The sequence below is a fragment of the Puntigrus tetrazona genome, chromosome 5 (genome assembly GCF_018831695.1).
Source record: "Puntigrus tetrazona isolate hp1 chromosome 5, ASM1883169v1, whole genome shotgun sequence".
Taxonomy (NCBI): Eukaryota; Metazoa; Chordata; class Actinopteri; order Cypriniformes; family Cyprinidae; genus Puntigrus; species Puntigrus tetrazona.
In genome coordinates this window covers 24,466,610-24,491,420 of record NC_056703.1, presented here as the reverse complement: position 1 = coordinate 24,491,420, position 24,811 = coordinate 24,466,610, and the positions used below count along the sequence as shown (strand labels likewise).

The 24,811-nt window shown below is 40.2% G+C and overlaps 1 protein-coding gene across 3 annotated transcripts; it reads right to left on the bottom strand.

The window, feature by feature from the left end:
- Nucleotides 1-621: 621 nt before the first annotated feature.
- pik3r1 (phosphoinositide-3-kinase, regulatory subunit 1 (alpha)) lies at nt 622-22,223 on the bottom strand. Of its 3 annotated transcripts, XM_043238254.1 has the most exons (16): nt 21,892-22,223; nt 20,196-20,810; nt 12,363-12,458; nt 12,187-12,261; nt 11,320-11,451; nt 9,701-9,902; nt 9,535-9,617; nt 5,340-5,442; nt 5,138-5,236; nt 4,831-5,011; nt 4,590-4,715; nt 4,340-4,482; nt 4,074-4,250; nt 3,879-3,953; nt 3,612-3,782; nt 622-3,436 (listed from the first exon to the last, which is right to left on the bottom strand). In XM_043238254.1, the coding sequence occupies exons 2-16, from the start codon at nt 20,524-20,526 to the stop codon at nt 3,247-3,249; spliced, it is 2,184 nt and encodes a 727-aa protein (XP_043094189.1). In that variant the 5' UTR covers nt 20,527-20,810; nt 21,892-22,223; the 3' UTR covers nt 622-3,246. The 3 variants fall into 3 exon arrangements, with proteins under 3 accessions (XP_043094189.1, XP_043094190.1, XP_043094192.1); XM_043238255.1 differs by lacking the exons at nt 9,535-9,617; nt 9,701-9,902; nt 11,320-11,451; ... (2 more) ...; nt 20,196-20,810; nt 21,892-22,223 and adding an exon at nt 7,951-8,321; XM_043238257.1 differs by lacking the exons at nt 9,535-9,617; nt 9,701-9,902; nt 11,320-11,451; ... (2 more) ...; nt 20,196-20,810; nt 21,892-22,223 and adding an exon at nt 6,876-7,192.
- Nucleotides 22,224-24,811: the final 2,588 nt, after the last annotated feature.

The following is a 24,811-nucleotide window of genomic DNA, read 5'->3' as shown; positions in this document are numbered from 1 at the left end:
GAAAATAGTGCATCAATAATGTAAAAGAACAACAGTAACTCATTTTTCAGCAAAAGGCAGTTCTGTATCATGTGCCACAAACATTAATAGAGTACTTACTAGGTGAAGGAAAGGTTCTTTTGCTTTGTCCTTTATTACTGACTTTGCTGAGACTGTCTGAGATCAAACTCTCAAGTTCATATATTTGAAGCTAGTTAATTTTCTTATTCAAATTACCATTATAACAGTTCAGCATATTATTGGGCCCATGCAAGACATTGTAACGTCAATACATTTTAAATACATATGAAAATTGTTATTAGTACATTAGTATTGCATTGGATTAACACCCTTGAAATGTTGGGTTCTGAAGTTAGGCCCTTGTTTAATAAAATGTCTTCACAATATGTTAGCCAGGAAAAAATAAAGTAAAAGCAACTAACTAATCAAGTAAACGTGTTGCATTTCTCGATGCGAGAACATAAAGTTCTTTAACCTTCAGCCCGTTTAGTGACTGATGACATCAATGCCGTGCCATCATATCACACCACAACATTTGCATAACCTCAAAAGTCTCTGTAACGGTACACAGAGTTCAACAGTCAACTGTCAAATTAAAAGACCAGAAAAAACCCCAAAGACTTTTAGTTTCTAAAACATCATTTTATTTAACTTTAAAAAAAAAAAAAGAAAAGCCAATACAGATCTGAAGCATTTTTAGAACTGGAACACACTTGTTAATCTCAATTTCAGTATTCTGGTAACAGTATCTGTAAACCAATGCTATACAATTTCGAAAAAAGAGGGGAAGAACAAAAACTGGATTCACAAAATACAAGAAATTCTGAGAACAGGGGCTGCAGAAAGAAGACTACCACGGTAATGTGAAACACGGAAGTTTGTGGCGAGAGGTGAAAAGAGTACAATGCAGAAGGTGAGACAAAAGAAAGAAAGAAAGAAAGAAAAAGCCCCAGATAAATTACCGTGAAAGTTTGGTTTCTTTCATTGTAATTAAGTATAGGTTTAGAGTGAAATTTGCAGAGAATCAATTAAAAAAAAAGAATCTCAGAATTAGAACGTGTAAGCTTCCTTAATTCTCAGACTTTCAGAATCACAAACAGTAAAAGTTTGAAACGAATCGGCCTGTGAAGTTCAAATATTTACTTCAAACCACGTGCTAGTTAACTCTGTATAAGGGGACTCAGAGAAAGTCCGTCCTATCCTTGAAGAAACGCGGCCAAACCATGAGTGTAGGACAATTGTGCGTATAGACGTGGTTGAAAAACGCTAGAGATACCATTCCTCTTGAAAATCTTACATCGAAGACCTTCAAATGCTTACAAAACAATGGTGAAATTCAGCAGTACTCTCCACTTAAAAAAAATACATAACTGACTTATTTTAAGGCAATCAGGCCTAGTTAAACAAGGAGTCAAATAAATTCAAAATATAGGAACAGAGTTGACCAACAAAAGCGACGTGAAAAATAACATGAATTAATGGTGTCACGTTTACGCGTTTTTTTTTTATGTGGAACATCAAATGCAAATTTGCATTCGTCAATGCAGATGAGAGGGGAAGGCGAAAACTATACTGATGTCAGCGATGATAAAATCAGAAATACTGAAGCGAGCTTTGAATGTTAATCTGGTAGGTTCCCCTAACTTTGTCGCATCCAAGTGATAAACTTTTAGAGAATGTGGTCGCAAAGTTGATCCATCCATGTAAACACTATTAAGGATTTTCTGATACAGAAAAAATACTATGTTGACAAGGAACGAGAGGGAGTTATGTCATCGAAATGAATGTTTTTTTTGTTTTCCATCATTCCAGAGGATCAAATCAATACGCTCTCGATTATGGGTAAGATATCAAAAAATAAACCTCTATATTGGATTAGGAACCTGCGGTATTCTGCTGTTGTGACAATCATTCAGTTGCAGTTATTTCAAACGTCATGGTTTATTCGTTTATGTCTGCTCTAGTGAAAATGTTCAGATATATCACCATTACTGTAGACAGAAGCAGCACTAATGTCCTCCAGGCTCTGCCCAAAGAGAAAATTAGCTCCAAGTGAAAAAGACTAATAAAATACTCTCTCTTTAATTTTTACCAGCGGCTGATAAAGAAATATGTAATAAAGTACTTTTTCCACACTTCTTCTGTAAAACTGAAGCCACCACTCTTGGCGCTTTGACACTTAAAATATCCTCTTAGATACATTAAAAAAAGACTTTAAGCAATAAAAACAAGTTTATATTATGGGTAGCAACATGTAAAATAAAATCACAACTCTGCAGAGAAGATGGAAAATACAGAATTTGCATAGCAGATTAGAATACAACTGAGAAGGAACTGCGTTTTTGGTACAATATGGTTTTGTCACATAGCTTTTGATGCTATCTGTATGTACAGCTTGACGTCCGTTTCGGTTCCTTTCTTGCTAGTCCATAAAGCAGAAATGGATTTAGAGTCTGTCACTATAATGCTCACAAAAGAAATGCCAAGCATCTTGTTTGCTTCTCGTCACGCTGCTCCTTTCAGGCGAGACATGTCATATCAATGTTTGTGTAGGAGTCTCTTACAGGAAAACAAGTAGATACTGTTTCGAAAGTGCCATCTTGCTACATTTGATCAGCTGATTCCATGGTCTGTTCGTGAAAATTAAACATCATGTTGAACATCCCGATAGCTTTCAGATACTGTGAGTTTTGGTCACATTCTCTCGTACACACGTACACACACACGTACACACACACACACACACACACACACACACACACACACACACACACACACACACACACACACACACACACACACACACACACACACACACACACACGTACACACGTACACACGTAACACAAACACAAATGGGAACCTGCACCAAGCAGGCAGGGGGGTAGAGGAGGTAAAAAAGATGCACTCTAGAGGTTTAATCAATGTTCCACATTCCAGCAGCGGGTAAAGCTTTGAAATGAACAAGCACCATTTGGAAAAGGCCTCCGAAGTCCTCCATTTTGGGAGAGAGAGTTACATTTTTAGCAGTTTCCGCTCGATAAAGAAAACTACATTCAGACTGGCAAAAGTCTCAGTGGCTGAAATGTTCGTTTTGGATTTTGCTTTCTTGGCTTTCCGACATGGTCGTTTCAAGGCAAAAGGCAGCCCTCGGTAGCAGCCTTTCTGGAGGTATCTCCATTCCAGGGGAGGCCCTTTCTCAACTCCCGTGTTTGTAACGAGTCCCAAGGGTGTGTTCATGAGTCCTCACCGCCTCTGGTGTGCGTAGACTGGGTATGCTAACGTGACATTCAAAGAGTCATTGTGCTGAACCAGGGAAGTATGCTGGTAGTGCAAGACCAGTTCTTTCAGAGAGCTGTAAAGATTGTAGGGCTCAGCAAAGCCATATCCCGTGGGTGTCTTGTTGATGACGCAGTGCTTGACCTCACCATCCACACTGTGAGACGAGAAAGAGATGGTTTTAGTCATCAGTGCCTTTTGCAATTTCCCATTTCAACATGCAACTGATCTAGCAGTCAATGAATTGCACAAAATGTCGAGCTATGTCTACGTAAAAACAATCAACATGTGAACTGAGGCAGAGTTACAAGCACAAAAAAAGTGGTACGTACACAACACTACAGGCATAACATCCGGTTTTGCTGCTGTCCCTGACCAGGAATGTTCCGTCTCTTTTGCCCCGCAGCAGGGCCTCTGCCTGGATGCGGTTAATGTTACCCAGCTTCCAGGAGCGTTCGTCATGGTGTGGCAAATCCTCATCGTCATCCACCATTGAGTATTGACTAGCGCAGAAGTTGAGAGTTTGATTTAGCAACCAGAAAAAAAAAAAAACACTTTTAAATGTCAAGTGGCTATAATGAGAAAAGCAGAATACTCACTCGTCCTGGTTGTCGTTTTTGATTCCCAACCATTCGTTGAGTTTCTTCTGTCGGACGCCTTTCTGTGTCAACCACCTGTGCAGAAAAAAAGAGCGTCATTTATTACATTACATTATGCTCATTGCATACATTTATGAATGTAAGATTGTGTGTTAAAATTTGATGCACAGAACCTATGGAATATGAGCTACTTACATGAGGTACTGATCCCTGGTCTTTCTGAGCTGGATGAGGTCAGGCTTAATGCTGTTCATCCGCTTGTCAATCTCTCTGTAGTCTGCAGCTTGCTTCTTCAGATCTTCTTCGAGACGCCGTTTGCTGTCGACAATTTCACTGATGCGCGATTTCAACTTCTCATAGTTGACCATTATCCTGCATTGAAAAATTGCAGAGAAGTTGCATTACACTTTGGAAATGCTCTCCAGAAGACTATATTGGAAATTCTCAGCTTCAGGACTCACCTTTGGATTTCCTTCTCATTGCCTTCTCTCCTGAACTTCTCAATATATTCTTTGCTGTACCGTTCTTGTGTCTGACACTGCTCTTCAAAGATCTTTATGGTCTCATTAAAAGCTTCAATAGCAGTCCTTTTCATTTGTATTTCCTAGTGAGCAGAAAAAATAAATGTCAGCATTCGCTGAAGAGCTTTTTCTTGAGCTCTGTGTGTAATACAAAGTCAGTCATCTACTATGAGCACATTTAAGAGCACACCTGTGATGTTCTAGTGTATTCCTCATAGAGTCGGTCGTACTCTCTGTTCTTTTCTTGGTACTGCTGGTGGTATTCGTGCAACTTCTTCCCAACAGCTTCAATATTATCCTCCTTTACCACCTGATCCTGTAAACACACAAAAAAACATTCATCCAATAAAATGTTTCCAATTGAAACATGATGATCTAAAATGAAGTTCTTTAAGAGACTCTATATTCCAATGAATTGAGAGGATGATTACCTGTTGGTGCTTGGACACAGGATACAGTAGTTTCACATCTAGTTTGGGGTTGTACTGGGCGAGAGACTCGTGCCGATAGTGGTTGATCAACTCAACCACAGAGTTGAAGGTCAGGGGGTCTGAAAAGCCGTATTTTCCATCACGATGGAAGATTTTGATCAACTTGTTGTTACCTCCTTTCCTGTAGGGCCAATAAAAAAAATTGTTTTAGATCAATCCTTCAAGTCAAGGCAAGTATCGTCTATATAAAAAAAGAAGAAAAAAAAAGAATGCAGACACACATGGGTTTTACAAAAGGAGAACGTACCTCAGTGTCAGTGTGTAATCCCCGTGCATTTTAGTGGAGGCATCTCGGACCAAAAATGTACCATCAGCAGTGTCCCTAAGCTTTTCGTTGACCTCCTCCCTGCAACAGAAAGAGAGTCAAACTTTTGCAAGAAGAAACCTCAATAAAACAATAAAAAAAAGCATGCTTGTACTCATCAAACATAATGTTTGGTCAGACTTGCCTGGAGATGTCCCCCCAGTACCATTCAGCGTCTTGCAGAGCCATGTTGTTGTTCATACCGTTGTTAGTGACAGACGTTGGTTTTGGTGGCTTGGGAGGTAGTGCTATAAAGAGAGAGAGAGAGAAAAAAAGACTGGTTGATACCAGAACTGCTGATGAACTAGTAGCACTCAAAGTCATTTACACAAGCAACATGTGCAGGCATGCTCAAACCTATTTGTCAATATGAAATACCAGTATCACTAAAGGATGCTTTAATCTGATGAGGACAAAGGAAAACCCCTAAAACATCCTTTAGTGTTTTTCTGTCAAGTTAGCGATGAATATTTCCTTCCAACTAAGACAGTCATGTTTGGAAAAAAAAGCATGCAAAGGGTACTGCAGTTTTCTCTAATTTTGGCCTCCTCCCTTTCCAGAGTTTTCCATTTCATTAAATGCAGCTGAGCACATGCCTCACAAGCACTCAGCAGGGAGTCAGATTCTTTACTCAGTGAGAATGCATTTCATTGACCCTTCCAAAAAATCTTTTCATCACCATTTCTGGATCAGGCCAGTATGATACCACATATACCACATAAGCTGTTCCTGAGATGCACAATCACACATGAGTCATGGAGATACAAGATGAAAATAGGGAGTTTTCACTTGGATTTGACAATATACATTTTTTTGAAGCATCTATTGACCTTTCCAACAAGTATTTCAGAACAGAATTAGCACAGTTTCTAGAAGAAGTGACATCTGACAGCATTCAGAAACCCACTCGTAGGCTTTTTTCAAGCATTGCAATATGCACATTCATGCAAGAATCCTTAACCATTGAGAACATGTTGCTTTGCTGGATAGAGAAAAGGTAGCATTTGATTGGCTGCTGGGCCGAGTGACGGGAAGCAGCGGGGGCAGTGCAGTCTCCGTGGAGCATGAGGCAGAGCTGAAGCGGTGGGCTATTTTTATCTTCCAACTCCCCCCCCCCCAATGCACACTCACTGTCTCTCTCCTTTGTTCACTTCAGTCACTATATCGTCACTAAGCATTTTCTGCCTAACTCAATCACGCAAGGACATTAAACCAGATACACCTACGAGATTATATCTGCCAAATCACCCATTGGTCAACAGTACCTAAAGCAGATGCATTTTTCATATAACGAGAGAGACACAACAATCTATGTGACAACATCAATCTTAAAACTGTTTTGAGACCAATAAATGTATCTAAGACCACAGATAGAGCTGTCGTTTATCAAATTAAGCCTCAGGAATGACTTGTTTGTAATGCACCAACTTCAACAGTTACCTGGCGCATCTATCTCTATGTAAAACAGCAGGTCTGATCCAGCTCCTGATCCAGAGTCGGGTCTCAGGCTCTCTAGATCTGCCATGCTTAATGGTGTGTTGCTTATCTGGAAGGATTCGCATACAGTTTTCTTGGCATACCTCCTCTGAATAGATACTTTAATTTCCAGGTTCTTCTTTCTCATCGCTTTCAAGACTAATTTTTAAAAAGCGGGGTCAGTGAAAACCATTACATCACTTACCCCAGCCAATGGTGCAGCAGGACTGTTGCTGGCCACTCCTGCCTCATCACCTGCCTCTATTTCTTCCAAGTCCTGAGTGCAGTGATGTCATTGCAACAGTGCTTTGTCCGTTCAAAAGTAGGCAATGAAACACGTAGCAAAGAAAGATGTATTTGTCCCAAAGTACGTGATCCAGCAATTTCCTTTATCCGTGCGGAACATACGAGCTGTCTAAGCCGTTTCAATGCTGCCAAACGCAGGGACTTAAATCACTGATAAGGTGCACTGCAGCACAGCATCTTTCGAATGAGGAAAGGAACTGAAGCCTCACACTGTCTTTCTCTGTCACCCCCTCCCTTCCTGTATCTATGATGCAGCTTTGCTATGCCCCGCCTCCCTCTGAGCAGAAGTGATCTGGTAGGCAGACAAAAGCAGAGCCCTGATCGCTGCTGCAGCGGCACGTAGGCAGTCCCTACGTCAAAGACAAGGCCGGGTCAGGAGGCAGGCAGGCACGGCTTGCAAATACTTCTTATAATCCTCAAATGCGACTCACGATGGACTGCAGGAGGGGAAAGATCAGCTATTTGAGCTTGAGGAGGTACCTGAAATAGTCGCAGTTCTAAGTAGGGTTAAAAATGGGTCCAGGAACGTGGTCTATTGTCATGCTCAGCACTCTAATGACAGGTCAGACAGGCACTTCAGCTGGGGGCTTAACAGCAATGCAGTAGGTCAAGTGTAACTGCTTGCTTCTGGGTACAGCAGCAAAACTTTAGTTTTTAAATGCAAGTAGACACTTTTTAAAAGACAAAATATACTATAACTTTTTTTTTTTGAGGCAATGAATAATACCACACGTTCAGACATGTCAGTGTCAGTCAAACAGGTTAACCCACTTTTCGTAGCAGGTTGCACTTATGCTAGTCTTGATACACAAGCAATCGCACAGTGGAGAAGCATGGATATTTAAGTTTGTGAAAGAGTTGAGAAAAACCGGGTAACTTCCCAAAGCAATGAAACGCTGCATTGATTTGATGCACTTCTAAAAGTACCCAATCATTACACCAAACTTCCTGAGACACCAAAACCACATACTTACATTGCAAGTTGTGCATATTCAGCAAAAGTCAAGCAGCCTTTTGTTCAGTAAGTCCGTCCGGTAAGCATTTCTTGTGATTCTTGGTAAATCCAAGTGACAATCCTTTTGAAAAAAATATTTCCACTTGGCAGGCGCAGGAGTCTAAAAGTCACTGTAGCAGTTAAAGAGTTGATAAAGAGTTGCTGAGTGCGACAGGTTGAGACCGTAAAGCCCGAGGAACTAAAGCAAGTCTGAGAGGGGTGGAGAATGATGCCTGCTCTGGGACGGCTAGGTTAATGATTGCTGGGGTCGCAATGCTGCTAACCAACTCTCTCTCTCTCTCTCTCTCTGCTCATTCACTCTGTCTGGCTCCAAGGGTTCAGTCTCATGATTAACTTGCTCAGGTTCAAATATTTGCTGAGCTGTGCACCCTTATGTTTGGGAGGGGAATGTGGCACAGGCAGGAGGGGGCCAGTGGGTGGAGTAAACTCCTCGGAAGTGAACGTTTGCAAGCGTGTGAGAATGCATGCAAGACAGAACAGCCGCCGTTGCAAAGGAACAAGAGAGCTCTGTGGAGCAGACCACAGTTCAATCCAACCCAATCCAAGTGGGCCCTTTGCCACCAGCTTAAAATAGCCACCCAGTAACTAGGAACATGCGCGCACACGCACCCTTGCACTCAAATTAACACACACATCCGCAGCTACGCACCGCCACATGTGCAGGAATCATGTATGGGCAGGTTGGTAAGGCAACAAGTAGCAGTTAAAAGCTGGCACTTGTGTGATTTGTGTTTGTGTAAAAGCTTGCACATAAGGTACAGGAAGAAATCGAGCTGCCCGAGCAGAAAGGAGGCAAGTGTGCTTTTGAGTCTGGGCTCGCCCAACCCAGTCTCCTGCAGGTGCAAATTACTGACAGCTGAGCCCGCTCCATGCCAGGGCAAGGTATAAATAGGCCCTAACAGGTAATAAAACATTTAAACAGTCACACAGCCAGACTCGGGGCCCCTGGCAGCCTGAGAGAGATAGACGGATAAAGACAGGGAGAGAGACTTTACTGCTGCTATAAAAGCCCAACTAGACAACTGGTCTGTGTTCAGGGCAGCATACACACAGCAAAAGTGTCTCTGTGGTCTGTCCCATCTCTCAATGAACCTGACCCACAAAAGCAAAGGAGTGGAACGAAGATTTCTGAGCACTCCCATCCATTAAACATTCATATCAAAGTGCTAAACTGCACCCAAGACTACACACTGATGAAGCAAAGGTGCATAGCTATGTCATTTAAGATTGAAAAACATCTATGCTATTGTCTTTTGAGGCATAAAACAAATCAGAACTGGACATCTCCCTGTTTTTTTCTTTTTTTGTCCATTTTAGCAAAACGCTGAAAAATCAGTAAAACGTATAATGACCGCACTATGCAACGCCACAGAACAGTGTTTAGTGCATGTTTTTATACACACATTTTTTATTTGTTAACATAGTGAAATTTCAGTCAATTAGTAAAAGTACTAGTTGAGAATCAATGGTTTGTAATTTGTGGTTTTTATGCAAAAAAAAAAAAAAAAAAAAAAAAAAAAAAAAAAAAAAAAAAGATATTTACCTGGAGCCGCCTGACTGTCACTCCATTCGCTGGTCACCAGGACTTCAATTATCCGGATGTGTGCCTCTGGGCTGGGCTCACAGCTGAGAAGGGAAATGAAACCTCAAGGTTTTCTGCTAGCTGGAAACAATGTGATTCATCAGCATGTGTGTGTGAGGGTGTGTACCTGGTGGGCTGTTGTCTGAAGAGTGCCGGGCTAAAGATCTCAGCAAGGGCACGAGCACTAAGCAGGTTGGCAGCTGAGGCCTGGCATACACGGGAGAAATGGCGCAGCAAGCTCTGCAGGGTCAGCCAGTACTGCGGAGGAAGTGCAGAGGAGCTGGCCACCAGCCGCAGGTGATGTGCGCAATCGTCTGTACCCTGCACTTCTGAAGAGACAGAGAGACAAAAGAGTGTTAAAAAAAAAAATAATAAAAAAAATAGGGCTCTCCCACCCACTTTAATACACTTAGCGTGTCGTCAGAACATGTCCCTTAACCTCTCTCTCAAGGGTTATGTATTTATAGTGAGCTAAACATAATCAGTGAGGACGTATGCAAAAAGTGTACATGCAGTCATGTGGAAAATTGTGCTCAGTACGCAGTGTGCAACTAACCGCACAAGATCTTAAGAGAGACAATGACAGAGTGAGTAAGGTACACTGAGAGGTGATTGGTTGACAGCGCTGATGTCGCAGATAAGTTTTCAGGTTTGCTTTAGGTCTATTAACCACAGATATCCTGTTTCCAGCCACGTGAACGTATACTACCCAAAAGAGAACTGAAAAAAAAATTATAATAAAAAAAAAAAGAAATACAAAAAAAGAAACACAGTGTTCTCTCTGAAACTGGATACATGCTAGTTTACAGCATTAAAAGTTTGCTCTGCACACAGACAGAATGTTCAGTCACACAGCGGGGGCAGATAAAGTTAACACCCTTAAGCCAACCACCAATACAACACCTGGAATACTTTTCACTGTCGAATTGTATGGAGTTTGTAGACACAAAATCAGATAAGTGTTGGAACATGTGTACTCAAAAGGCACACGATGTGATGATACAACCACATGATCTTGCTAGATAAGACTGCACGGCCGCTTTCAGAAGTTCATAGGAGTGTGCAAAACTCCTTGTGTTACTTTATGACCATTGTAGGAGGCTTACCATCTGGCTATCACACATCAGAACAATAGCACCACCCTGTGGCTCTAATAATAAATTGAGATCAATGAAAATCGAGCTCAATATAAATGCATTCTTTGGTTTTAAGTCTTTAGAGTTTAATTTTGATGGACTGCAGTAGTTCACATCAGAGAGACCATTTAATGAACCAGACTACTATTGAACACGAGATATCGGAAGTCTGAACACGACAGCTGAAAGGAAGTTCTACATTTCAAATAAAATAACTGAAAGCCTATATTCTAAAATGTGCGTTAGCATAGTCAACTTGATTAAAATTATTTTAAAATACATATTTTAGCCTGATTTTAGCTAAAGAAGTGACTCAATACGTTACCAAAATCTGATCCAGTAACATAGCTGTACTCCCATAGCTAGAACATAGCATAGTAATGGTACTACGCTGACCAATGAATCGATTAACTGATTTTTCGGACTTTCCACGGCATTTCAGAAAATGTAAACATTTGGCAAACTGAGAATTGGCATCTCATCCCACTGTAAATCCAATGATTCATATAAATGAATCATAATATAGATGATTATTACATCATAGAAACCCTCTAAGAATTGTAGGACTGTTAATGTAATTCTTATATGCTGTAATACTTTGGAAACCCACCTTGAGCAAGGCGTATCATCTCACTGTAGACCACAGAGGGGATTACAGGCTGAGGTAGATCTTGAAGATACCTCCTCAGACCATCGCACAACATCTGAAGGTCCATCTGCTCCAGATCCACCGAGGCAGGATCTAATTCAAAAACACAAACATAAAAATCATTGCTTTAGTTGAATATATGAATGTTGCTCAATGTAACAATGCTTGTTCAGGATGCTTGCCAAGACGTGGATGTGGTTTCTCAAAGTATTTGGAGTAGCTGTTTGTGTTTGCTAGGGTGTCCTGGGTCAAAATCCACTGGCAAGTCTGTGACAAACTGGTCTTCAGATACGTTCAAAGTACCTCCAGTGTAAAGGTCCTTGCACATCATGTCTGGAATATTTGTATGCCCTTTTCCTTTTATTCGTCATTGCTTCCTATCAAAATGTTTGCCACAGATGTGAAAGCAGAAAATCAATCCTGGTCTGATTTTCTTACTTTTTGGACGCAGTATGTAAACGTGATTGACACAACGTGAGGTTGTATTTAATTTTTGTTGTGCAAAGATTTCGGACTCAAGTTTGCAAACATCTTAAGTCTACGAAATTTTATCCGTTTAGTTTGCTGGTGAGAATTGAAAATCTGACTGCTTAGACAACTGAAAGAAAACGTTACCTAAAGAAACCACACGTCTGTAGCACCAATTGTGCAAAAGTTATAAATGTTATTAAATCAGGTTGAGGTTTTTAAAAAGATGCAATAGTAATAGTAAACTGTGCTGGTTAAGGCTGTGTTTCACGTTCAGAGTGGACTGAAAGCTTTAGTTACATTGCACTAGTTTATGACAGTTAACCGCCGTAGCAACACCTAATGCAATGCGTCACTCACCACTATCAAAGCACTGTCTGACATCCAGCCCTCCTCCAGCAGTGAAGTTTCTGTAGAGCGTAGGGTTGTCTAGACCTGTACAGAGTTTATATGCGAGTTAATACATGTAGAAAATGCAATAATTACGGAGTGCGCGTACATGTGACAAAGAAATATGCGTGATGGATTCTACTCGCCTTTCCTCTCGATGGCCTCAAGGAGCTTGAGCAGCATGGGCGGTGCTACCTCTGGAGGTGCGAACTGCTCCGTCAGGTCTACCAGAGAGCTGAAGCCTAGAGGAAAGAAAGTTGAACATCAAAAAGCCGCCATGTACCTTTGAACAACTACTAGCTTTTCATTAAGCACCGAACGCCATCATTTCAAAGCCTCCAAGGAAAACAAGAATTTTACACCATGGCCCACTCTAGAGACACGGCACGCTTAGATCAATAACGGCCCTCATGTATTTATGTGGTGCAGCAAGAAGCACATTTGGACGGCACATCTAAGCGTTGCCGGGGGTGGGGGGGGGTTTTAGGGCTTGCGCTGACCGGTAGGATATGATTAAGTGTGCAGCGAAGGTGGACGAATAAGCTAAAGCAAACAGACCGCAATATGCAGCCACTGTTGAAGGGTGGAGGGTTACTGAGATCTACATGTCCAGGTGCGGGCATGAAAGGGCTGCGGGACTGGCTTGAGCTTTATTTGGATTCACTGCACAGCATTTTAAATGGCTTGGATTTCTAAAAGACCTGACTGTTAGCAGCGTCCGAGGCCGCCGATTCAAACACAGCATATTATGAATGGATTCCCTTTACACAGTCTTTTTTATAGAGGTATCAAGAGGATCTTTGCAGTTTCTTAGAAGGAATGGCTCAAATTAAAAGTTTGGAGGCTGCCTAAATTGGGGAAGAAAAAAAAACCACCACACATGAGGAAATGGGGGTTTAGGCCATTAGAAATAATAGTCTTGTTTAGTCCCAAGGCTCTGGGACTTTTTTCGCTAGCCTGGGAGATAAGCAAGGAAAGTTGTAGATATCACACCGCTTCTCTTGAACTTTACTTTGAAAGACAACAGCCATCTGGAGTCCATTACTGCCAAGGCAACATCGAGCATAAGAAGAGTTATTCATTTTCTGAGAACTGCTGAACTCGAGGCAGGGAGAGTGAATGACAGATTCCTCATATAGAAATTTGGAGCGTAGTGTCACTTTGGTACGCTGCTCTGAGTGGTAACCTTGTGCCCAGACGGACACCTTATCCAGCTCACTGCTTCTTAGAATCCAAATTCAAAGTGCTGGGCTAATTTTACCATAGCTCAAAATGTTCTGGTCAAAAGGTGACAAATATGGTCTTTGAAATTAACGGATCCATACATTTCCTATAAATGTTTGGTGAAATAACTTAAATCACTATGTCATTGTGATATTGAAACTGGCTAAGTGAATAACACTGTGGTGGTCTGGAATCTCAAAATAAATAAATTATAATGCACACCCCTCTGTAGGGTAGAACTGTATATTCCAAGAGCCTTGTGTTTATTTACATGTGTTGGACGAGCATTTCCACGGAGACGCGAGACTGAGAGGGAAGGGGGGGATTGAGTTGCTTCTAAGTAACGTGGGGTGACCTGATAGCACTGGCCTTCTACACTGCTAGATTGAATGACATTCGGGATTGATGATAGTAGAATAGTCTAAATGTTTTGGTTCAAGGTTCCACTATGTCCCTGAGACACCTTGGAGTGACTAAAGAGGAAACAGACATTGGTTTCATGCAGAACACATCAGAATGGGTCTGAGTCTGTTCTTCAGTGCAATTCAATGGATTTTTTGGGCTATTTATTGTTCATTGAAAACTTAGTTTGACTACTCTCCAAAGTAAGTTACGTGACGTGTTACATGCCAAGTATAAGCAAGCGTCACTAGGAACTGGGCAATCCAGCAAGATTGGATGCACTGCACCGTGAACTCACGCAATATTACACTCATGCCAAGCTCGTCAACCCACTAAGAGTAGCAATAGTGGAAATTTAGTGAGTAAGTGTTCCCTGTGAACAATGCTCCAGAAAGATCCAGATGAAAACATCCTCTGTTTTCAACTACTAGGCTTAATTTATCCAAGCTGTGAGGTTGAGATCACACAATCAACCAGGCAATGGAAACAATTAAAGATGCATTCACGGTGAAGTCCAAGTGCTGTAAGACTTTATGGGTAAAGGGTAAACATTAGTAACATTTGTGTGTAAAAAAACAGCTTAAAATGCCTCTAGTTCTCTGCAAATTATACAAACAGAAAAAAGGCAGAAAGCAGACCAGCTCAGATTCAGACAACCAATCAAAGCGGCCTGCAGATTCCGGTTGCCGTAGCAACTCTTGGAAGAGGGAGTCAATGTGCAAGTCTGAACATGCGTAGTGTCTCAATGTGTGGCAGTCCTGTTGTATCTATGGCACGGGACCCCAGGTTAGGGAAAGGAAAGCAGCTGCCTGGGTTTGTAGAACAAACTCAGCACATATGAACCACAGACTAAGATCAGAGAAAGTACACATGGTGCTAAAGACCTTAAGTTTCCTAAGCAGCTAATTTTAGGGGTGTACTCATGTACCTGGTGTTTCTATTACTGACTATTTCTTCTTCGAAATGCCATTTTAGCAAACCACTAAATGATCACCACATTTCCCACAGGCATCAATAAGGGATGTTTAAGTGCCTTAACCTACTTTTGAGGAACCAAGCTGTCAAGGTGTAGCAAAAAACAGCATTTCCATTAAGTCGAGTCACCTTTATTTATATAGCGGTTATAGATTGTGTCAAAGCAGCTCTACAATATTAAACAGGAAAATAGTATGCCAATAATACAAGAGGACAACAGTAAACAATATTTCAGTTAAAATCAGTTCATCATTAATTCAGTGATGTCATCGTTCAGTGCACTAATAAACAGCCAAGAGAGAGAGAGAGAAAGAGAGAGAGAGATGGGATACACAAGCACAGGGCTCCATGTTGAGCGTGCAAACCTTTAAAGTATCAGCACATGGTCACTGTCTTGTGGGCTTTGTTTTCTAGTGCCAAACTCACGGTATTCGCTGTTCTTTTGCTGGCAGTTATCAAACAGCGTTACATTGCTATGCGCGCCTGTAGGATGGAGTGTGAATTGCCTGTATTTGTTGTAAGGCTTCGTGCACCGAACTGAGATGCCTGTACTTTTCCAGAAATAAATACTTTAAGCGAGAACTTTGCAACAAAAAAGGGCATTAAACAGCCATTAAAACTTATATGGAAAAAGGGTACAGATTTTTAGGAAAGTCTTCCTTTTTTAAAACGAACAATCCAAAGGAACTGAATTAGTAAAATCAACTTGAAGCTGGATTTCAACTACTGCACGGGCTTTGAAAAGGGCTCTACATCTGCTGTGTTCTCGCTCACCACTGGTGTTTAGTTTGCATTATATACAAACACTTCCATGTCTCTTCACATAACCAACATGCGCGCCAAGGATAAATGGGGGATGGGATAGCACCAACACTCAGATATCCCTTTGTGCATATATCAGTTCTGCTTTTTTCTTCTGCTCTTGCTCCACCTCTTGCAACGTGTTTCTAATCCGCCGAGCAGACATGCTTGTCCTTCAGTAAGAAGATTTGCCAATTCAGCCCCGTGTCTCTGGAGGCGATCATTAATGAAGACCACATGTACACACTCTCACGCACATCCCAATAAACACCAGCTTTCACCACGGTACCACCTCCATTGCAACAACCCTCTACTAAAGTCCAGTCCTTTCATTTTGCCAAATTTCTTTCCCAGGTTTTGCATGTTACCGCTGGGAAACTTATAGAATTTCAATACACTTTTGACCCAGTGGCTCAAAAAGATATGATCTCTCTTTTTTTTTTTTGGTTTGGCTGTTATGCAACGCAGCACTATATGCTACAGAAAGAGGCACAAAGTTTTTCTTGCTTTATCTGGCATCAGTGAACAAGTCGTTTTAAAACATAGTGGATGTGTAATGGCCATTCCATACCCTGCCAAACGCAGTCAACTGGACCAGCACAAGCTTTCGGTTTTCGCAAGAGCACTTTTCTGCCGCCTACTGAACCAGCACTTAGAGACGATTGTACTGATTCGTCATGATACTAAATGTGGCGACTGGGCACAAGCTGTTCAAGCTAAGCCACAGGAACGTGCACCATTACGCCCACAGCCACAAACCAATCCTGCCCCGGTTACAACCACCATAATCTAATGAGTGCCATTACTCTGCATAAGAACGATGTCTTTAGCAGGGAAAGAAACTTGAAAAAGCAGGATGCTCGCAAAATTCTTTCAGAAAATGTCTTGTGCATCATTCTAGACAAATCTGTTGTTTAAACATTGAAGATGTTTAAATTAGTGATTTTATTTAAATACATTGTCAATTTATACTTTTGATGACTATAATACTATGTAAAGAATCCATCCACTGTTTTATAAGGGACCTAAAATGAGATTTAAAAGTATCTAAAATACATGTATTATTTTAATATAATTTACATATTCTTCTTTAGGTACCTTGTCATATGTATTGGTTTACTGCTTGGTTAGGCGAAAGTGCACATTCTTTACAAACCCCAGCAACAATTCTCCCTCAAAGAGATGCTCCATGCAACAGATGTTCAATCAAGAACTGAAGAGGCCCCAAAAAGGAGAGCAGCACATTATCTCAAACACCAGCAATGCCTTGACACAACTAGCTCACACTTTCAGTTAACTGCCACAGTTCTCTCTGGCAGTTTTCACATGTACTTTCTTACAATATGCATTTCATGTGAATGTGTGTCTCAAGTCCACTCTTTAAATAAATGCACACGAACTGCACAACAACTGCAAGAGATAAGACGGTGATAAAATTGTGAGAACAAATAAGGAGATAGCATCACAGCATCACCATATCTCATGAAGCACAGGAATGTGGGCCTAGCATGTACTAACCAGTTTTGGTCCAACCACGCACAAAGTTTGATCACATCTATTTTAAATAGCCATGGAAATAGAAAATCCTGAACTCTAGAATACCGTAACAAAGAGCATTTAGTGGCCTTACTGAATGTTTTGTTTCTAAAGCATGCTATACATAAACTTAAAAAAATGTTTTAAAAAAAAAGTTTGATGTGCATTGATGAATTATTTTATATTATTAAAAATGGTCAAGTACTCATGTTTATCAGCTCAGCCCCATCATTCTCCACGCAATAAAACAGAACAGTTGGATAAAGAGGAACTCTGATTTCCATAGAACAGAAGAAGTTCAAGCCATAAAAGATCTCATTGCCTGTTTATAGTCACGTACAGAAGAGGGGGAGAAAACACTAAAATCTAAATCAACGTCCAACTTGGAACCCAAGTGAAGGAAAAACTGAGCAATAGTTTTTGTGGACCCAGAATGCAACTTTAGCAAGAATGGGTTAAGAAATAAAACAAGAAAGCTGGGCACATACGGATACTCTCATTCCAGAGGCCCACAGAAAGGAGCATGTTAGTGTTATAATATATAAAAAAAAAAAAGCCTGGGAGCCGGAACGGACTGGAATTCCACATCTGCTGTTCTCTGAAGTGAGCCCCTGTGGCTGAGAGAGAGAGAGAGAGAGAGAGAGAGACCCAACACTCCCCCTTAATCCCCTTCGTCAGGTCTGAACCCAGAAGAATAATCCAAATATTCAAAGAGCAGGATGGAGAAATAAGAGAGCTAGGGAGGAGAGAGAATAAGAACAATCTGGAAGAGCATTCAGTGGCAGCTAATAAATCTGAAACACAGCGAGGCAATGAGAAGTGAAACCTGGGTGTCTTAAATGCACAATACATTCACTCTCAGTACTGCAGTGTAACCGTAACACAAATTATTTAGAGAATGGCATTTGAAGTAAAAAAATTATATAAGGCAGCTGTGGTAGCCAAAACTTTACCGTACTATTATGGTAACATAATGAAATTTAAACATGGACTGTCACTCAAAGAATTCTGGTCGATGTATGGGTTTTCAACTATGAATGATGATTTGTTTACTTATGATTTAATGCCATGCCACTGTAAGTTATGAAACTAAGATGACTTGTACAGGTTTTGGACTTGAAAAGAACATTTAACAGTTTCTGTGAGTCAAGATGCAAGAGTTCCCATCCCACATTAAATCACAGCCTAAGTTATTACTAGTTTTTATGCATAATTTTTGAGTTGTGGAAACCTTTTTTTCTAAATGAGCTGAGGCTCTGGCGTTTCACTAACATTAACAATTGTCTCAATGACAAATACCTCAATCATCAATATTGTGAATCATTATCTGGCATTTCACTTCTTTCTGCACTGATTCTTTTTGCAACAGTAATGCACACGGACTAAGGGAATTTCAAGAGAGAAAAAAAAAAGTACAAGTTAGTCATTTCAAAAGAGGAAGAAAAAAAAAATATTTTCTAGTAAGACTAAAAAAGTCTACAGTGTAAAACGGCCTCAAGTTTTAGTCCTATAAATTATTACTGCCAAGTCAAGAGTGTTTAGGCTTTAAAGCATAAAATTGATTCAGTTTTAGTGGTGGCGGGTTCAGGGTTTGAGTCCTGATTCAACTGTGTGAGAAGCATAATGCCAAGAGCTCTGGCCTTCATCCAGATCTGCTTCTGGTTCACATTCCGCAAAACTCAGTTCTCTGTCTCTCTCTTTAGTTAACATGGACACAAATCAGAAAAACCACTCAGAACAGAAAGAAGTCGCTTTAACCACAGTCACGCTGCTTAAGCAATCTTGACCAGCGGGAAAAGTTAGGTGGGTTTTATCAAACAAAAATAGCTCACGTCAAAGATCAAGACGAGGTATGTACTCATGTTTTTATGCATCAAACCACACATGACAAGGAAGTAGCAAACAAGTTTGTCACTGCTTTTCAACAGCAATGATTCTGAGTGGCATATCTCGCTTATGATCTATGTTTCATAACCTGATAAACAGATCAAAATTTGTTGTCACCATGACAACTGAGGCGAACGAGGGTTAATCAGAATACTGGCTTTGAAACTGGGTTACATTTAACACACCGTTTAAAACTTAAATACTTTCTCTACCATTAGCATCCTAAACAGGAGATCAAAGCCAAATGGAAACTCATCAAACGGATTTGGGTCCACAAAAGTTCAAAAATGAAATCAGCCTTCATCATAAATCTGTATTTTATGATGTACAATAAATACACAAACAAAGCCTTTTTAGACATTGCTGGTCACATAACTAGAGAATAAATGTAACGGTTGGCACAAGAAGGGCCAAAGCTACAGATTAAGAGATCTGGGTGATATGTTAAAGGAGCCGTAGGGGGCTCTAAATGCTCATACTGTGGCAGTGCAAAAGATGCAGCCCCGCCAGACAATTACAAACTACTGTGTGCAGGCCTTCATCCAGATCTGGGCTTCCTGCCATGTTTGCAATTACGAATCATAGCCCAGCGCAAACCTAAAACAGCCTTAAATATTCAGGGGACATTTGTGTGCTACGGCTATAAATCCAATCTCTTGATGAAATGGTGGTGCAAAATCTGGTCACTAGTTACGAAAATGGAAAAAGTGGTGAGTGGGTATTTAGAGACAGGCACGTGGGTTTGGCATCAGCATGAATAGATCTAGTTAAGAGGAAAGAGAATTCGTTAAAATTATGCACCCCAAATCCAACGAAACTGAGCTAAAACGGTTGAAGACAATTTTGAAACTGTATATAAAAAAAGACTTGCTTTATAACCACTGGTTAAGGTCACCTCTGGTGACCAAATATTAATCTAAAGGTTAACTATAGACAGCTTCCGTGGAATTAGGCAACTATCTAAACAGAAGCTCAAAATGGCACATGTAGAGGGTTTGAGACAGAAGTATTTTGAATTCACATGCTCATTCGTATCATGGTGCACCAAGTTGCGGTGCTTATGCAGCTAATGCAGCTAATGCAGGATTGAGCCCAGTTAGCAACATTTCATGAGGACATTATGTGATTAAAAAAAAAAAAAACAGCTTACTCACTTTGCTCAGAGTCCGAGTCTGGCCTTGCAGGCCCTGGGGCCACAGGTAGAGGCCTTGGGGGTCTTGGTTTGGGAGTTGGTGGAGATATCTTTTTCTTGCCGATGAACTCCACATACGTACCAGGAAAGTCCCCCTTTTCCTGAGTGGTTTCATTAAAGCCAGGCAGCCATCCGATTTCATCCGGTCTCTCTTCCATCCCCTCAGTGTAACCAACGGCGAGTAGTGCACCTTTATTGACCGTAAGAATGTCCCCTACATGCAGGTCAATATCCTCCTCCCTCTCTTTCTTATAGTCATACAGCGCTCTATACTGATAACCTTCTGCACTCATTTTGATGGTGTCGTCTCCAACTCCTGATGATCGACAAAAATGATGATCGCTCACAAAGGTTCTTCGAACCAATATTTGGATGATACAAGAGTCGAAAAGTTTTTTTGTTTTTCTCCCTAAGACTTTAAGCCTTCATTAACATCATCCACTTCCTAGTCTCTAAGGATGAGTGGATTATGTAAAACTAATAGTCCAATGATTGGGTGCACCTTCAAGGTGCTTTATACACACTCTTCCCATCTGTGTGAGGCCTTATCCTGTGAATCTCACAGAGTAACTAGAACCTGAAACACAGAAGAGAAGCCATTTTACACACGCCACACAAAAAGCACATTGACTACAGACTCAACTACCATGAGGAAAACACGGTAAATGTACTTTTTCCACATCGTACTCGAATAAAAACAAACAATACAGCACGTAATAAGAAAAAATAAGTGTTCAGCTGTTTATTTTCTGTAGCAGCTTGTGTTAAAAATGTGATTATGATGCAGCTTTAGAGTAAACGCTTGATCGTCTTTAACACAATTTTAGCTACGTTTAATTGAATTAGCATTTTTCATTTCCTTCACGAAAAAAAAAAACGTCTTTCAAAATTGTAAACACCGCGTGCCTAAAAACTGACTGAGAAAGGGGTCAAAAGAATAACAATACACACACACACACACACACACACACACAGATACACACTTTTTCGGACAAGTGCAAATAAAAGAACAAACGGCGCTAAAGAAGCCGCAAAGAGTCGCAATGCTGACCGGGCAAAACTTTCCACTGAGATTACAGATTGCGATTAATAATCGGCGCTATTTTAAGAGTAAACGTTTGATTTAAGCATAAACTGACCCGTTGCGAATTATTAAAATGAAAAGACAATTAAAGTCCAACTTTGCGGTTTTCGGTCTTAATAACGCACTTTAATACCACGGTCACATAATACACAAACTCTCACCACAAGTGCAATGAAATGAAACTGACTGCAACGTCAATCTCATGACCTGCGGCTTTACTTTATTTACAAAATTATATTAATCTTGCGTGGTCGGGGTTAGCATATTTGCTAACTCTTAGCCTTAATTAATATAAGATTATTATTAGAGCGAAACACTTCAAGGTACACGCAAAACAACTTTAATAAGGCAGTATCCTCAATCACGAAGCTAAAAGGCTCGGTCGAGGTAGAAAATAAATCACCAGACTGAAGTGCAGTAAGCGCGTAGAGCCTGTAATAGGATGCAGTTGGGACACACTGTACTGGAACAATCGACACAGTAAAGCGATCCTATTAAACCTCCCGTAATCTCAACATTACAATACACACCGATCCTAAATGCGCTGCATAGCTCATAAAACAAGCATACGTACCGCGGAAATGTGAAAATAGAGAGCAGCTGAAGTATATCTGCGAACTTTAGTAAGTTGTAAGGGGCCCGTTCATGAAAGCCAGGGCCGAGAAAATCTCCTTCGCTTCCCGTAACTCCAGTTCACGCAGCTCTCCAACAAATCCCCACACCACAACCGCTATAAAACACACCTCATACGACGCGTCTTCGGGGAAATAACATCCAGAGGTAAGATCAATTTCAACACGCTAACTGAGTGTGTGTGTTTTTTTTTAAATACTTTAACTTAATGATTGAGCTCGTTTCCCGACAGTACAGCCGACTCCGCCCGAGTCACCGCACACTGAATCCTCTCAATGGCAGAACACCAGAATACAAGCCACGCCTTCCGCGTTGCGTCACCGACAGTCCCCCTCTCACGCCCCGCCCCTCTAGTTAATATGTATGTTCGCATAATACTATGCCAAACGGCTGGACATGCCTGTTTGCGCCCGCTCCGGTCGGTTATAGTAGAGTTACATAACTTCCACATGTGGGGTGTTTCTAGAGCAAGAATTTAGCCCCGATAAATATTAGAATATAAACAATAGCTGTTATTCTAATGAAAATCTGGCCAGTTATCAACTCTGTTGTGATTTTACGTTAATATGTAAATTAAATAAACTGTATAGACAACGTGCTTAGTGTGAAAACAAGATTAGGGAAATTTGTACACATATATTGCATAAAACAAAACAGTATATTTTATAACATAGTTGAGAATCAGCCTTAAACAAAGTCTGGCATAAAATAAATCTTAAAGAAACCTAAAAACTAATCAGTGATTTGAAAAAAAATCACATTGGTTTTGCCTTTTTGATGTCTATTCATGCCATTTTAAGTTTTAGAAAGTCATAGTGTCCTCTACAGAGCACAAGAATAAAATAAAAATAAAAAAATCCCATTATGCTCCAAACCATGTAGTGATATGAAAAAATAAAAAAATGTCTGAGGTTATGCTATTTCAACATAATTTCATAATCACAGTACCACAGTAGCATGACATTATCATCTGCTGCATCACTAATTTGCTGATTTATTATATTTAGTAACTTTTGCAAGAAGATCCACATGGGCTAAAGTATTATTGCTATAATAATATTTAATATTTCCATAAAAAATGGACACATTGGACATGAATGATATGGTGTCCTGTTTCATAACAGGGAGTCATATATGGATTGAAATCCCGTTAACATTTTCCTAAGATAAATTAGAAAATTATTTTGGGTACAAGTTTCTTAAAATAAAAAAAATGTTCTTGATAATGAGTAATAAAAAAGTAATAATAAAAAAAACTTTTCTGAGTATTATTAAAAAAAAATTCTACATGATTTACTTTTTTAAATTGTTTATTTTCAGACAGTTTTTTGTAGAACGTGTCTTTGCATTCTTGCAGAGGGTGCATAAAGCATAAAGAAAGATTGTAAGCATAAGAGTCTCATGCAACATTTTCTCTCTAACTCCCCGTTCCGTTTGGCTAATTAAATCAAGCTGAATTTCTTCCACAGTCACCCTGTTTCTCAGTACTGGAAAACTTAGCCTTCTCAGAATAGAGAAGAAAATGTCCTCAGTGTATCACTGTGTGGATGCTGAAGCAGTGATACTGCAAAAAAAAGAAAAAGAAGAAGAACTGGGGCACATTCATCTTGATTTTGTCACATTTTCCTCATAAAATACACAGTAATGAATTTCAAGGAAAAGACAAGAAATTGAATTAAAGGGCAATAAAATGTAATATACCATGCTGTGTCTGTGAACGCTGATAAGTGCAATGTGATCTGGTCACCTGATTTCAACTTTACATCCTAAGAAAATACTTCTTTCTTTCTTTTTATTCTTTCTTTCTTTCTTTTGCTTTGCAGCTTTACATTTATAATCCATAACTGATAAATAGTTCCTTTCTTTTTTATTGTTTTATGAATTAATGTCTTTATAAAGCTAACTTTCACAATTTCTCACATTAAAATTTACACAACTGATGTTAAGTTTTCTTTTTTTCAGAAGCATAAAAAAAAATTAGATTTACTTCAGTCTTTTGTGGACAGGTTTCATGATATTTTCAAGATACGTTCAGTGGTCAAATCAAAGCAGGGGCCGTTTCCTGTGCTCCATTATTCCCTGTCAGTCAGGATTCAATATGGAGTACACTGGACTCATTTAGAATGGCCAATCCCAGCCACATGACTGTGAATGTGGGTGGCCTGATCATGGGGGAGGTTAACTTGCAGAAATCCCCTGTTGTGAGTACCATCCAAAGGATACAGAGAGAGCTTACAGCATTCTGTGCTAGAGAATAATTGAATAAAGCTATGCTGTGAAAGAATTGCAATCGACGTTACGGTGACATTAGAATGAAAAGCAACATATTAATGTATGACATTCTTTCAGTAGCCATTCAGATCTTCTAGGTGGAGTTTGGCAAACCTCAGACAGGCAGTAGTGTTTGGATAGCTGTGGTTTCCTCCTTGCTGCATTCCCATGCATACCACCTTTTGCAGTGTTTTCTGAATGATAAATTCAGTAAAGCCAGTACAATCTATTGGATTATTATACCGCTTATTCTAATTGAGTTACTTAGATGCACATATGAGAAGATTAGCAATGGTTTTGAATGACTTTAAACAGCAGATACTGCGTGGCACGGTTGTATGGAACACACACAACAAGCATATATGCTTTCCACCAAGTTCTTCAGAATGTGCTTCTTGATGGTCTTAAACACACAGCTGTCACCAATCACACGCTCACCTGAAGGACATCTGCGTGAATCCAAGTTTTGTCTTGGATCTTGTTGATTCCCTGTTTTGATTTTTGCCATTGTGTTTGGATTATTGGTCCTATTACAATTACAAGCTGCACATTTTGAAACTGAAATGAAGTGTTTTGCAGTCCTTTAAGGA